The sequence below is a fragment of the Danio rerio genome, chromosome 15 (genome assembly GCF_052040795.2).
Source record: "Danio rerio strain M-AB ecotype USA chromosome 15, GRCz13ab, whole genome shotgun sequence".
NCBI classification, from domain to species: domain Eukaryota; kingdom Metazoa; phylum Chordata; class Actinopteri; order Cypriniformes; family Danionidae; genus Danio; species Danio rerio.
The window spans coordinates 34,724,190-34,740,993 of NC_141035.1; the positions used below are offsets into that span (position 1 = coordinate 34,724,190).

Genomic DNA, 16,804 nt, shown 5'->3' on the forward strand with positions numbered 1-16,804 from the left:
AACATATGTATTGCGTAAGGAAATTTTCTGAATGACAGGTTTCTGTTTACAAATAGTTTTGCAGTATTGAGAATTGCAGCCAGTTAGGTGCATGATTGATGAATGACTGTATACAATGGCCAATTAGAGGTCTTCCTGTGTAAAAAGATCCACTCTGGACGAATTAAAAAAACTAACACAAAGTTTGTTCAGTGAAAGCTCTAATTATTTTCATTATAACTAACAAATTGTTCCAATCATTGATTGTAAGTAAATGATTTATATTTGCTTTAAGTATTGTAGCTGCTCTGTACAGAATGCAGAGTTTTGAGAATACCAATAATATTAAAATGTGGGACTAAATCTAAAAGTGTTTGACATTGTGTTAACTGTAATTTGCTCGTTTGTTGATTTACTACAGTAATTTTGGGAAAATATGCTCAAGTTTTAATGTGCTTAATTTGCTTAATATTAATAATTTGTTTTTTTGAATATTTAAAGTTTTCAAATACATAAAAACATTCATACAGTATAAGTTATAAATAGTTTATGTTATTGTATCAAAAGTGGTACCTAGAACTGTGAAATTTGGTCATCAATCATACTGAAGCACTTTTTTCCTGCAGGTGATTTTCTCCTCCTGTGGGGAACTGGAACTGATTGAGCACCAGCCCAGTCTGGTTTCCTCTGAGGACGGCACACGGGATACAGAAAACATGGATGACACCACTTCCGAACAGCAGTTTCGTGTATTCAGGGATTTTGACTTTCTGGATGTAGAACTGGAAGATGGAGAGGTGAAAAAAAATCTTATTTTTAAAATGGTTTCTTCTTGCTTGTGAAAACAATATAAATTGCTGAAATTCTTGGAACAAACTTTGCAGTAGAAGAGTTTGCCTTTTGGGGAAAGCAGTGCTGAGCACTGAACTATTGCGAAGTATCAGTCAGAGATAAACTGTTTGCACAATATCCCTGTAACATTCTTGAACTATTTGTAATGCATTCTCCTCTCCTTGTTTATGTCTGTGCCATCAAGGAGTTGCAGGTAAGCTCAGGAATCCTCCAGTTTTGTGCTGTGTGCAATAGGACTAAGATGTGTTTATTCACATTCTGTGGTGTGATGCATGTGCATAATTCTGGCAAAAACTTTTTAAGCAATTTGAAAACACATTAACTCTATGAACTCTATGAATATCATTGAGATGTGAATATTTAGATTGGAACACAAGGAATTCAGACATAAGGGGTTTTTAATATAGACAATGTAAATGTAAAGTTATGGTAAATAAGTTATAATGTTAAAAAAGATTTTAATAAAAATAAATGCTGTACTTTTGAAGATTCTATTCATTAGAGAATTATTAAAAGTAATACTGTGTTTTATTTTTGGCCAATTAAATGAGGCTTTGGTGATCGTAAGAAACTTCTTTCATGAACATTTTATTATTCCTGAGTCCAAGCATTTAATTGTGGTTAACATCTACAAATATTTAGTCACCTTATGCGGTTTTTATTATGTTTCAACATGTCTGCATTTTAATGGCTTGGCTGTCTCTACAGTAGTTTGCAGTGTCTTATGAAATCATTAGAGTCGGTGCATTGAGGTCAGTCTGTGAATTCGCTGAGGCTGCAATACCACAGAGACACTTAAAAGGGCAGATTCAGCCTTTTAAATAAATTGCCCCATGTGAATAAATTATAAAGCCATCAGGTTTTTTATCCAAACTTAGATATAACAGTGTTAAAGACCACTCAAATGATTTAAAACTGCGTTTTGGGCATTTTATGCTTAATCATGAGGACAAAAATAAAATAATTTAAAAGAAGTGGACAGTGAAAGAGTCCTCAGTGTTTAAAACATTATTGTGAATCTGTGTATTTGAATGTTGACTCTGATGAAGGCATGTGGCTGCAGTGATAACTTGAGCTTCTTCCAAAGGAAATGGCCTTCGGGTACTTTATTACTTTCTCTACTTGAACAAGAATCTTTTAGAAATGTGTTCCCTTATTGCTGTTTCACTGCTGCGGTTATTCTATAAATATCCACCTTTTTCCTATGCTTCATGAGGTTTTATGCGAATCATGGGAGTAAAACTGTAAAACAATCTGTTTTTAAAAACCTGGGTACAATGTGGTGTCATTATTCCTCTCACACTTCATCCATTGAATAATAAAAGGCAACTTATTTTAAAAAATGACATTCAGCAGACCATGAATAACCCCCAAAAACTCAAGAGACTTTTTACAGCTATAAATATATGGATATTATTGTGCACTGTTAACTGTTTCTGTATTTTGTGATTAACTTTTTTTTTTACTGTTATGAAGTTGTATTTTGGAGCCTTGATCTCTGCTCTGCCGACTTTTGATGTAGAAAGTGTGGCTTTTAGTGATATTTGAGTAATTTGAAACAATATATTGTGTAAGAAATACAGAATTAATTCTGTAAAATAAATTCAAAGTGCTTGTAGTTTATTACCAGGTTTTTAACAAACTAAAAATCACCCAGAAAATATACCACTTTAAAAACTGTTAAAATTTCAATAGAATGTCACTTTTTCAACAACAAAAAAAGTATACAAAAATGAATCACAAAATATGGAAAAATGTTAATTTATTTTTTACAGTGTAGAGAAAATTATCCGAAGCATCTGTAATACTAATATCACATTAAAGCACCAAGTGTAGTTATTTCATGGTAGATACAAATGAAGCACAAAGCCAAACACACCCCTCACTCAATTTTCACTTATTGATTATTTGTAGTTGTCATTTCAAGTTTTTTGTTCCATTATTTTGAATAGACGTTCCCCAAACCAGAAGTCCATTCATTCATTCATTTTCTTGTCGGCTTAGTCCCTTTATTAATCCGGGGTCGCCACAGCAGAATGAACCGCCAACTTATCCAGCAAGTTTTTAACGCAGCGGATGCCCTTCCAGCCGCAACCCATCTCTGGGAAACCAAACCAGACCAGAAGTGCAACCCCTAAATTAAATTTTTTTATTTTATTTATTCTTTGTGTGGAGAAAGGTGGATAGAGATAACCTTAACCAACAAAGAATGTCACAGGCTGAGCACCTTCACATTTCAAGCATGTTACAGCCTGTGACTGTCTGTGTTTTATAATATGTACAGTACCATATACAATTTCACAAGTCTTTTTTTATTTTTCTTGCTCTTTCTGTGACAGGGTGAGACAGTTGACAGCTTTAACTGGGGTGCACGAAGGCGCTCCATTGACAGCCTGGACCAAACCGAAGCTCAGCCATTGGAGGAGGACAGTCAGCTCTCTGGAAGTTCACCAAGCCTGTGTCCAATCATCCACGATGATTCTGATGAGTCTTCTGAAGAAGAGTCGCTCACAGCCAGCCAGATCCTCTCAGCCTCACAGCTGGTAATGTTCAATTTGGTTTTACACATTTTTTCAGTCAGATTGAGTGTTTAAGGTTGATGGAAAATACAGTTATTGCTATTTTTGGGGTAAAAAAAAGTCACAAATTATTACAGAAATACTGTGATGACAATTTCTTGATTGGATATAATAATGATGTCTATGATTGTGCAGAGTGAAGGGCATTTTGAAAGTTGCTTGATGTTTCAAATGAAGATTGTTGAAGATATTTGAATATTAATTGAATAATTGAATATAATATAATAACTAACTGAATATTTTTTTATCCATTTCTAGGCATGTGTTTTGGTGAATTTAAACAAAATAGATTTATTAAATAGATATATTAATTAAAATAATATTTCAATAACCAAACATATTTAGAAATTAAAAGATAATACAATTAGATTCAAGGAAAATGTTGCAAAAAAAAAAAAAACTCTTTTTTTTCTTTTTCTTTTTTTTTTGCTTTTGATTTTTCCTCTTTTTTAAATTTGTATTTAATATTTTTCTTGAACATATACATTTAGCTGTACTTGTTTTTGGACCGTTGTCGAAAGTTATATGCAACAGAAGTGCAGATTCAAACTCAGTTTATTAATTGAGGTCGTACAGGCAAAGGTCAAAATCAGGAGCAAAACAATAACACAAGGGCAATTCAATAATTGAGGTCAAAATATAGGCGAGAAGTCAGACTAGGTGCCAATGAATCACAATGAGGAACTAGAGTCAAAAACGCAGGAAACAAACCAGTGAAAATGCTTCGTAATGTTCGTGATAGAAACAAGACTCAGCAATGTGTGAATGAAGGTGAGGTGTATTTATAGTCCTCGTAATCAGTGTAAATGAGCAGCAGCTGTGTCTGTGTGTGAATGTCCGGATTATTGTCAGCTGCTCTAGCAGTTGATGAGCGCAGGGATTTCTGGCAGTTGTAGTTCGTTCAGTAATAATCTTCAATAAGGAAAACACTGCTGGTGATTATAATGGGCTACAGGAAGTAATTGGCAGCGGAGACAACGCCACTGATGATCACAACAAGTACTGACTAATCTAATGTATATGCACAAATATAATATTGTATAGCTTCCTATTAAAAATATGAATTTAAAAGATGTGAGGGTGTATTTATATATGCTAAGCACTGTATATAAGTGGAAAAAATAAAAGTGTTTTTGACCCATTGTAGATGACCTCCAAAACTAAATTAGAAACATTTAAAATAACATGATAGGGCCACTTTAACATGAAGAATGAAACAAAATATTAATAGGAAAATAACAACACATTGAGTGTTTTATCTTTGATTTGACTAAGCTTTGCTACAGAATTACTAGTGTTCAAGTTTTTTCACAAAAAGCTTAAAATTAAAAATAATAAACAAAATTTATTTTTAAATTTATTTTTCAAAACTAAAATATAGCATCTATAAAAAAATCTGTATTACAAAAATTTATATATAAATTACTTCTAAATTACTTGCTAAACTTACTTACTATTCACTTAATGACTTCTTTCTGGGTTTTTTTTTTTTTCAGAATGTCAGCCTGTCTCCTACAGAGGATCTAAACCCCATGGATTCTCCTCCTGTCTCCTTTGACAATACTCAAGCTGACCAAATCCCTCTTTCCACCTCAACACCAAGCTTTGAGATCCCACTACCCGAGGGCTCGAACCATCGGGTGAATAAGAGCTTCAAAATGGCTGACTTATGGGGGCAAACACATTCCTACTCACACCGCACCTCCGTTCTGGAGTTTTTCCATTAACACAGCTTAAATAATCTCTTTCTGTGCTTGCATTCTCTTTCTGGTGCCTTTGTTTTGCTGTTCGTAGGATTTATGTAGTAATTGGCTAATGCTGCTTTTCTGTTACCCGCTCTTTTAGAATGGGCGCATTAGATTCATACATGCAAGTAATTATTGCTTCTTAAAAAGCTAAATCTGCTAACCATATCTCTGCTTATGGCTTTTAATCATCTTTGAGGTCTACCACTGTCTTAGAGAGAGGCCACTTGGGCAATGTGTATGGCTTCTCTGTGGGTGGCAAGGCTAACATCACTTACATGCTAAATGCTTGGGGTGCAAACAAAGAGAGTGCATACCCATTGCCTGTGGCCGTAAACAGGAGACCTGACCGATCAGATTTTAGTCCGCCATGTTTTTTTGAAGGTCTCTTAATACATTTCAACCTGACATTACTGAAAAAAAATATTAAAGACTGAAAAGAGAAACGATTCTCAGCAGGAACAGTTTTAGACTTGAAAGGTCAGTGAATTCTGTATAATTAAATATGTTGTTTCATTTTATATTTAATTTGTCAACTAAATAGGCATAAAAATGTATTATACAATATATTTTTATCAAAAATAGGATTATAATTAAGTAGTGTGAATATAGTCAGCCATATAATCTGATCTTTACATACAGTATAGTATTAATAGTGTCAGTGGCCCCGGCTTATGACTAATACTTATATGTGCTGTAGTTCATTTAATGATGAATGCTGATCATTTCTTTCTTACTTTCTGTCCTAAACCAGGCTGAGGATTCAGCTGAGGAAGAAGAAGGCATTGTTAATGAGAACGATATCTCACTCTGCATTTGCGAGTCACCGCCTGCCTTTAGTTGTTCAGACATCCTAACACTGGAAACACCTCAGAGGGAGGAAAACTTCTTTACTGACGAGATGAGCTGTGTACCCAGGTACTGGTTTAAACTCCTAACTTTTGGTAGAAAGCCATGGAAGTGAAATTTTTTTTTTTATCTTTTTATATATTTTATTAAGGAATAAAGGAAATGATTCATTGCAGCTTAATTTTTTTCTAATTATAAAAAACAAAGAAAACGCAGGGCTCTTTTTTAACCATCTAGGAGCAAAGTCTGACGTGCATGGTGCAAAAGCATTAATGGCATGTCCGAATCCACATTTGCTATTTTAAGGACAGAAAAATACCCAGTCTAACATTGTTGTGCTTATTCTCTTAATGAGTTATGGGTGTGTTTTGAGCATAACATGCATCAAACCAATCAAAGTCTCATCTCCCATTCCCTTTAAGAGTCAGTTGCGTCATGCCATGGCGCATTTGCTATTTACATGGCGGACTTAAATGCTTCACAAGCGAGAAAACAGGTCAACAGACCATCTGCAGCGTGAGGATAAAGAACGAGCCTCCTCCATTCGGCCTCTGTACTTTACTTTCTTGGAGTAAGGAAATGGTGGACACTCACTCCACTGAAGACATTCATTAGCCTATATATTTAAATTTGTTTGTTAAGCACAAAGATCTGTTTCAAAACTATCTCTAAATTCAGTTCTAATTTCCCGTAAACTAATAAATAAACAATAATAATGAAGTGTGGTCAAAAAAGTTATGTCCAAACACACATCCTATTCTGATGCCCCATATGGTGATGCATAGGTCTCCTTAACTTCTAAACTTGTTTTAATTAAAACAATTATAAATATACATATAATAAATACTACTTCTTATAATAATAAGATTATACAAATGCAAATTGTCATAAATAAACTGAAAAAATCCCCGCTGAGATGAAAAAGGCAGGGAGATATTGTTTTTTTTCGGACCAGCACACCCATGAGTCCACAAAGTGGCACAAATAGATTTGCTATTTAAACAATGTGCCGCAAAACAAGAAAATTAGAGTTGTGCTGGTCTGAAAATAGCCTCAAATCACACCATACACGTCTTGTGCCTCATTGCGCTAGGTGTATGATAGGGCCCCTTATAATCTAAAAACTATGAAGAAGAAAAAAATGCATAATTACAAAAATAAAACAGCTCATAAAATAAGACCAAAAGTGTCATCCAATGAAAAAGACATCATAAACATGGTTATCACAGGTTTGTAAAGAACAATTCGATCACAACCTTGCATAAAACAAAATAAAAACTAAATTCATATGTAAAGTGCCCAAATGCAAGTCATAATTTAAGAGTTGTTGTATTTTCTTTAGTCTTTATGGCACATATTGATCTAATAATACACAAATTGTTGTTATTAGAATCAAAATGTGTTCAAGAAACTCTGTTTAATTAAAATTGCCTCTGGTCCTGTGTATCTTAAAGGTAAAAACTGAAAAATGTTATTCCAAGATTTAAACACCCCTTGCCTTATAGTTCTTTCCTTCTTTTCTTTTAGTGGTTTTGGAGAGCAGTTCAGCTCTGTGGCACAAGCAGAGGAAGAAAAGGAGGAGCTGCTTCTAGAGTCGCGTTCCTCTCCTCCGCCTTCTCCATTTTTCTCCGCCATCCTGGCCGCCTTCCAGCCGACCATGTGCGATGATGCCGAGGAGGCATGGCGCAGTCATCTCAACCAGCTGGTGGCCGATTCAGATGGCTCCTGTGCAGTTTACACCTTCCAAGTCTTCTCCTCACTTTTTCAGGTGACTCATAGGCCTGTTTACACCTGGTGTTAAAGGGATAGTTCACCCCCAAAAGAACAATTCTGCATTTTTCTTCAATTAACTTACCCTTGACTTGTTAAATGAAGATGTTTTGAAGAATGTTGGTAACTCTTAACTATTGACTTCCCCAGTATTTGTTTTGTCCTACTAGCGAAGTCAATGGTTGCAGCTTTCCAACATTTAAAAAAAATATCTTCTTTTGTGTTTAACAAAACAAAGCTAAAAACTCAAACTGCTTTGGAACAATTCAAGATTAAGAAAATCATGGCATACGTTTTATTTTTGGATGTATTGTCCCTTTAAGATGCATTGTTGTGGAATCAATTACAAGTGGATGATTTTAAACAGGTAAAAATAAGGTCTGAAAAGTACAGTGAAACTTACTTTTATGGCAAAGAATATATATATTTTTTCATTTCTTTTTAAGTGAAATAGCTTAATACAAACAAAGGAGGTTAATAAAAATGCTTATTTTAGAACAGAATTTCCAATGGCACTTCAGTCTGTGTACTGTATATTTTGGTCATTGGATTTTCATTTTAGAAATGGATATTAAAAACGAGCCTTTGTGCAAGAAATATGTCATTTTAATAAAAAAAATATGTTTTAATAAAATCCTGTTATCACAAGTAAATACCTTTTTAAAACATAATTAAGTGGGAAAAATTAGTAGCCTATAGGTTAGCTTGTGTGAACGAGTTAGCCTCTCGGAATATAAAAACAAGCCTTTTTTCTTTTTTGTTTTCTGGTGATTTTATTTATTGTTATGCAAAATAAAAAATGATAATCAAATCATTTTTACCTTATGCTTATCAATTTTTCACCATGAAATAAGCTTATTTTTTATTTATGTTTCATAAGTGAAAATCAAATGACCGAAATATACACGGATCCACTTACAATGGTTTTTACATCTCTCACTTAATCTCATGTAATCTTAGATCAAAAAATTATAAATAGATTAGAGTTGTGTTGTCACAAATATGGAAGCTGATTTTTTTTCAGTAAATTTTCAGAAGTGGAATGGATCAACTAAATGAGTGAGTTGTTTGTTACGTCTAAAATGTGGCTGCGTTGTTGACGTCAAATGATGACGTACATTTTATTCATTAACTGGAATTTTCTTTGGTTCGTCACACAAAGCCGACAACTCAGTGTGCCAAAGCTTTAGAAGACATGCAACATCTTTGATTATATTTTATTGATTCTGACAACAAGCTGTTTTCAGGCAGATCAAACTGGATATTTTGTTTCTGACTTGCAGAATATACAGTCCAAGTTCTGCACCTTGACCTGTGACGCTGCTGGTTATCTTGGCGATGGCCTTCGCGGGATTGGAGCGAAGTTTTTAAGGTCATCCCAGATGCTCACATCCTGCTCCGAATGTCCAACGTTATTTGTCGATGCAGACACTGTAAGTTGTTTTTTTTTTTTGCATGTGTTTGGATGATGTCCCTCAGAGTAGGGTAAATGCCATTTTGAAATGCGCTTTTTACTCTTGAATTTCAGATTGTGTCTTACGGGCTATTGGAGAAGATGAAGTTTAGTGTGTTAGAGCTTCAGGAGTATCTGGAGACCTACAACAACAAAAAGGAGGCAGTCATATCAGTATGTCCGATCAATTGTCTAGATGCTCTAGTTAAAATTAAATATATAAAAAAAAAAAAAAAAAAAAAAAATATATATATATATATATATATATATATATATATATATATATATATATTAAATAAAATAAATATATTAAATATATTAAATTATGTAATTAGTTACTTATACTTTACATTACATTTACATTATTTTTTAATGTTTCAAAGTTGGTACTTATGCACAGCAAGTCTTTGGTTGACAGTAAAAATAATTGTTGTCAAACATTTTAAATGCAATATTTTCTTTTTGAAGTATAAAGTAAATTCATGTTATGCATAGTAGAATTTTTCCATCATTTTCATCAATTCATCAATTTTTTCATCATTACTACAGTCCTCTATGCCACATTAGCCTTTATAAAACATTTTAAATTGCTGATTTAGTTTTTCAGAAACATTTTTCTTTTCAGATTTGTCAACATTTAGATTTGTTTTCACTTTAATGCATCAATGCTGAATAAAATAGACATTTGATATTTATCAATATTTTCATTATAGTAGTTTTAAATAAATGAATAAAAATCCCTGCTTGTTTTATTTAACTTGCTGTTCATGCCTTTTAATTTTTCCAGTGGCTGTGCAATTGCAAGGCCAGCTTCCCCAAATGCAGTGAAGATGGAGTGATCACCTATCAGCCCGCGGAAACAGAGGAGAAGGTATGAATATCTGTCTTTTCAATAAAACCATCGTTATTCTAAAGAAAACTAATACTTATTATATTATTAATATTAATATATTAATCATCAAATAGAAGGCAAACTGGAGCTTTAACTTACTTAAATACAGCTCTTCAACAGCGTGGTGATGTACCACAAATACAGCATGCGTTTCTGTCTTTAATCGTTAAATATTACTGTTTCATTGTCTACTTACTGATGTCACTGTATTTGTTCATTGTTTCCTGACTTCTGAGAAACGAGTGAGATTAGTTGGCCAAAATGTGTCCGATTCCATTTCAATGTCCCTCTTATATTTTCTGCATTTCGATTGTTCTGTGATAGCTCTGTGAGTGACTTCTCTTTTCTATCTGTCTGCTCTCTTTGCCTGTTTCAAATGCAAGCTGTGTTCCTTCACAACAGGGCCCTCTATTCTTATCTTTGATATGGCGGTTGTTCTCTGCTGGCCATTAAAATGGCAGTTCACCGAAAATTGAAAATGTACTCAATTAGTCAAGTAGCTCAAAAACTTTATACACTGCTAAACACAAAAGAAGATAGTTTGAGCAATACTGGTATCTGTTTACCATTGACTTTCATAGTAGGAACAAAAAAACACTATAACTGGAATACTCAATGGATTCTAGTTTCTATTATTATGCAAAAATCAGATCTCTGATAAGTATGGAAGAAGTGGCGGGTAAGTAAATGATGACAGAATTTTGGGTGAACTGTCCCTTTAACTTCACAAACACATTTTTATGGAGACAGATTAGACTCAATAATAATTCACGCAAAAGACACGATGTACACATGCGTAGCCAAATTCACATGCATAAAACCAAATTCACGTGCGTAAAATATTTATTTATATTCACAATAAATTTTCACGTGCACACAATAAAAATAAATTTTCATGAAATACGTTTCACAAATCCAAAACACGATTTGCAAGTGTATAAGAGTGTACAAAAAGTTTTGAATGTTTAAAACTTGCGAGTTCATCCTAAATGAGAATGTGCAAATCCTCTTTCACGTACGACTCCCCCCGGATACGTGTGTGTGTATTTTTGAGACTTTCCTGGCAGAGGCAGGGCAACTCGTACCTTTCAGCCAATCAGATGAGAGCTGTAGTTAATGTCACCAACTCTGCTCTTCATTTGCGCAGACGGTTTCTCTCCAGCATGGCGAACGGAGAAAGCAGCAGTCGCACTTTTTTTTTCATTTATTTTATTATTTGACCATAGCCTCACTCTTTTTATCCATTATTTTGCCGCAGCTCCGTTCTTCTTATTTATTGTCTCGCAGCCTCATGAGCAGAATGTAGCCTGCATAATGATGAATTATCATTCTGGCAATTTGAGCACAGCAGTACCAATGTGATCTAGCGGTCAGCATGTTGCGTTATCAAGCCGCCAACTCGTGTTCGTGTTCGATCGTGTTCGATCCTCACCTGAGTTAAACTTTTTTTTTTGTCCATTTTTATTGTTAAGACATATGTGTATATCGTGTCTTTTGCGTGAATTTCTTTTGAGACTAATCTGATTCCTTACATTTTGCCCATATAGATTTCTGATGAATGGCAATACCTGTACATGCAAATTACATACATGACATATACTGCAGTTCATATTTGGATTTCACATATATAAAATATATGGGTAACACTTTATAATGACACACTATGAATCATTTATTAAGCATTAGCTAATACTTCATTATTTGTTAAGCATGAATTCTACTTGTTTGTAAGTACCTGTATCCTGCACTTGCTGCTAATGCACTGCTGGTTAGACCTAAACTGCATTTTGTTGCCTTGTACTTGTACATGTGTAATGACAGTAAAGTTGAACCTAAAAAATCTAATCTAAGGAGTTTATAAATACATCTACTAATGTATTCTTGACTTCTAAGCACAAGTATGATGAGCTTAATGGTTGTGTTTTCAGACTTTGTTAATAATTTATTTTTCATTACTAAATTAAGTATTGCATTATTTACAAACTAGTTATTTAAGAATAGTTGGATGTTTTTTTAAATCATTCAATATGCGTAAGTAAATGATTAATAAACTATTCAAATTACATTTATTATATTATTCAGGTATCTATTAATGTAGAGTTAATGTTTAACTCTTAATGAACTAACTATTTGATCACGCTTAAATGTTTCATAGTGTGTAGTTATAATAAAGTGTTACCAATATAGGTACTATATGCAACATACATTTTTTTAAATATTGCAAACATAGATGTTTGCATATAAATTTTTTTAAACATTGGAATTATGTATAAACTGTAATTATATTTATGTGTTTATATATAGCCATATATTTTTTAAACATATTTTTAACTAATATATTTGAACATATATATACATATTTGTTATTTTGATGGAAAGTATGTATGTTAAACACCCGTCTTTGCAATATGCATTGGATAAAACATTGGATTCCACATAATTCCATCATGTTGTCCCAACACAAATTGATTAAGTTAACTCAATTGCTTTAAATTGTTTTTTATTTAAATGGAATGAACATACCCCCCCCCCCCCCCCCTTTAAAATCAAAACAATATAATATACAATATATACAATATATTTAAGTGTATGTTAAATATATAACATACTGCATATTTAATATATGTGAATTTCAGATATGAACTTGTGTAATATATTTGTAATTTGCATATATTTTCGTAGATCAGATTATTTTACATCAAAAAAGGGTGGCATTTTGGATAAAAATATTTTATTAATTGTCTTCTTTTGTCATCTTGCACAGTCCCCTTGCAAATATAAAAATAAGTGGGCTCACTGTAGTTGTGACTTTCATCTTTCTCTGCTTGTCTGTTCACGTTTCCGCTCTTGCATGTAGAGCCACTGTTTGCTCATGCTTTATATTGCCCGTGCCAATGCAATGACTGCATGTTTTTACACTCTATTCGAAACTTCTCTTCCTTCTCTCTTCTCACCTTTTTCCTTGCAATGCCTGCTTTATAGCAAATGGAATATCTTGCAGTAAGTTTAACACCTTCTTCTTTAACATCACATCTTCCGTTCCCTCTGGTCCAAGAACCAATGTTATCAAAGAATTTTGTAGCATTACAAAGCATGTCTGATTTGTTTTTACATATTTTTAAAATGAAAATTATTGTCACTTGAGTCATGCAAATCATTCATTCTGTTACAAATGTGACTTCCATGTATCTTAAGAGAGATTTAAACAAGTATTTTGGTATTTATCTGATCCCTGTGTGTTTGTTCACAGCAACTGGAGCTTTGTCAAAGACTCTACAAACTCCACTTTCAACTGCTGCTGCTTTTTCAGTCTTACTGTAAACTGATTGGCCAAGTTCACACTATAAACTCTGTACCAGAGGTATGTTTATATCCGTGTCTAATGAAAATACTCATTAAATAGTATACTGTACATACGAGAATATGACATGCAGGAAGGGGAAAAAAAATATTATGGCCACAAATTAAAATACTAAAATAAGTAAAATAATTGACATGTGGTAATAATTTCATTAGTTTGAGTAAAAGTGATGGCACAGATTTGCTAAATAAGAGAATGTATTATTACATTTGAATGATTTAATTAAAATAACAACCATAGTTTAACTAAAACAAGTGTTAAAGAGTTAAGGAAACAATTGTCATTTATTTTATTAATTATAAATTATAATTAAATTAAAAATTTTGATTAATGCATGATTTAATACACAAAATATCAATATTTGGTCTGTGAGTTTGTTGATGCATGCTTTATTCACATAGCAATTACCTTGTTATAATTACTTTTTGTATGCAGCTGAAGTCAAAATTATTAAGCCCATATCCCCCCCACCCCCACCCCCCCCCCATTTTTTTTTTTTTTTTTTTTTATTTCCCAAATGATGTTTAAGCAAGAAAGTTTCACAGTATGTCTGATAATATTTTTTCTTCTGGAGAAAGTCTCATTTGTTTTATTTTGGCTAGAATAATTTAATTAAAATTTTTTTTAAGCCAATTTAAGGTCAAAATTATTAGCTCCTTTAAGCTATATTTTTTTCAATAGTCTACAGAACAAACCATCGTTATAAGAAAACGTAATTATAAAAAACCTAACCATCCTAACCTGCCTAGTTAACCTAATTAATCTAATTAAGCCTTTAAAAGTCACTTTAAGCTGTATAGAAGTGTCTTGAAATAAATCTAGTCAAATATTATTTACTGTAACCGTAGCAAAGATAAAATAAATCAGTTATTAGAAATGAGTTATTAAAATTATTATGTTTAGAAATGTGTTGAAAAAAATCTTCTCTACACTAAACAGAAACAGGGGGGCTAATAATTCTGACTTCAACTGTATGTAGAATGTTAGTGTCATGGTTTTATATAGTTTGTTGGTGTACTATATAATATACTATACTATATATAAATCCTGTAATAAATCATTTTAGCAGCATTCATTACCAAAATGTGTACCAAAGTAATTGATATTATCTGATTTCACTGTACTGTAGGACTCTTTCTGTGGGGAGGTCTGATTTTACATACAAATAATTGAACTGATGTTCACCTACAGTATGTGTAACTGTCATCCTTCCAGCTGCAGAACATGTCGAGAGAGTTGAGTGATTTGCGGAGTAACTTGCGGGCAGCAGCAGCTTCAGTGGCTGAAGAGAACACAGGCGATAGGAGAGACTCCTCTGCTGAATCCTCCTTCAGCTCTTCGGAGGCTGCAGTGCAGGCCATTCTAGAAAGCCTGAAGAACTGCGACTTATCCAGAGCCATCCGATACATACGGGAATGCAGGTAAACTTCACCCTGGAGAAATGATGACAGTTAATGGATGATTTTATGCAACATCAAGGGATAGTCCACTCAGAAAATGAAAATACTGTTACATTACTTAACTTTCATTCCATGGTGCCTGTAATTCTTCAAAGCAGCTTTTGTGTTCCAGTTAGGGTGTGCAATATTGACCAAAAAATAGAAACAATATTTTGGGGATTTAATTTTTACAATAACGCTAATTAAATGATATTTTGTCGAAGGGTACTTCTGTGCTTCATCTCAGGGTGTAACCACCTGCTGCACCTCACACTTTTGACTGAGCTCTTTGTGTGCCTGCAGTAAAAAGTGCCCGATGTCATGCGCTCCAGTACCAAGACCATTGATACAGTGGATGCCTAGCAACATAATGTCAAGAAAAAGCTGTGTTTTGTGCAGTTTTAAAACTGAAAACTACATTCTGCATGATCGGGGCTAAATTTAAAAATATGTGCATGTATTAAATGAATAAAAACTAAGTATACTTTGGACTCCAAGATCACAGAATTTTCCTTTTTGGCTAGACTATCCATTAAATCAGAGGTGGGCTAACTACGCTGAACACTTTCATCTGGCCCACGAGGGAGTTTTTAAAATGCTGCTTCTGAGTAAAGGTTTGGTTTCAGAATTAGTAAATTAATGATGCAATACAAGTGAACGCCATTTGATGGCAGTATTGCAATCTGTACTGTTAGCGCAACCAGTAGTATTAGAACACACGCTCGGATATTAAAATGCACTCGACCAGTAATGACTTAAAATGAGTCAGGCAAAACAAGTTGACTCTGAATGTTGTGTGTTTAAGGAAGAATGGACAACAAAATACTTCTTCACCAATATCAGACAGAAAGCGGTAGGTCTAATAAGCCATAAAAAGTATTGCTGTTTTTAAAGACTACAACCTAAGGGGCCCATCACACTGAACATGCATTTACATTCCAAAAACGCAAGATGTACCGCTTTTTTAATGTCGTTAGGCAATGACTTAATCAGCAAGGTGTTTTACGAGAGTGTTGCTGTGAATATTAATATAACTTTATTTTCAGGCTCATTGTTCACATTAACACAATCATAATAACATGACTTGGAATAACAAAGACTAAGATTCTTCTGTTTATCTCATAGTTTTATGATTGATATGATCATTTTAATACAAGCTCAAATAAAATTGCTGTGAATTTGACTCAAATTATATAATAATATTAATATAATAAATAACAAAATTGCTAGTTAAAGGTGTTAATTTGTTTCATAGAATATATTTTCCATGCATACATCCACTTTAAAAAGTTCTTTTATCAGAGATTTGTGGTTTTATCAAGTTTTATGATGATTGATCTGTATATTCTAAAAGCAGTGCAAATTAGATTATTGTAAATTTGACTGAATAGTAAACTTTAAGATTTTTTTTGTGTTAATATGATATTTTTTCTATCAGACAATATATTTTCTGTTCTCCACTGTAAAAATTATAACATCATTATTATTCATATAATTTATAAGGGATTGTTATATTAGCCGCATTTTCACTATCAGGCCAGTGCGAGCCAGGGCTTATATCGGGCCAGGCCGGGCCAATCGCCCAGGAGGTTGAGCAGTGAGGCCGAAATCATGTCGCGTTTCCACTGTGGGGCTAGTAGCTCGCAGCGCGTCACACAAACCCCGCCCCCAGAACATGCCCCGAATCGAACGTCATTTAAACCGCCCACTTCAGCGAGAATCATGCAGATAAAGCACACCACATCATCACGAAACTATTAAAATTAGGACAACCAAAACAAACAAATGACACGTTACTGTACAGCAGTACAACGCATGTCTATACCCACATGCCTGTGTGTTTTCATTCATCATATTAATTTACTCGCCGACCGACTATTGGCAT

The 16,804-nt window shown here is 33.5% G+C and overlaps 1 protein-coding gene across 17 annotated transcripts in view; it reads left to right on the forward strand.

The window, feature by feature from the left end:
• frya (furry homolog a (Drosophila)) overlaps positions 1–16,804 on the forward strand; it is a 113,540-nt gene that overhangs the window by 93,656 nt on the left and 3,080 nt on the right. For 6 of the 17 annotated variants that reach the window (XM_087284282.1, XM_087284284.1, XM_087284286.1 and 3 more), the window contains 11 exons: positions 606–776; positions 3,171–3,374; positions 4,907–5,050; positions 5,910–6,073; positions 7,532–7,772; positions 9,058–9,207; positions 9,303–9,401; positions 10,015–10,098; positions 13,102–13,119; positions 13,370–13,480; positions 14,696–14,901. In XM_087284282.1, the coding sequence (XP_087140408.1) occupies positions 606–776; positions 3,171–3,374; positions 4,907–5,050; positions 5,910–6,073; positions 7,532–7,772; positions 9,058–9,207; positions 9,303–9,401; positions 10,015–10,098; positions 13,102–13,119; positions 13,370–13,480; positions 14,696–14,901 (1,592 nt within the window). Of the gene's footprint in view, positions 1–605; positions 777–1,015; positions 2,541–3,170; positions 3,375–4,906; positions 5,636–5,909; positions 6,074–7,531; positions 7,773–9,057; positions 9,208–9,302; positions 9,402–10,014; positions 10,099–13,101; positions 13,120–13,369; positions 13,481–14,695; positions 14,902–16,804 lie in introns of those variants that run through there. The other 11 variants (XM_087284283.1, XM_087284285.1, XM_087284290.1 and 8 more) reach the window with 4 other exon arrangements.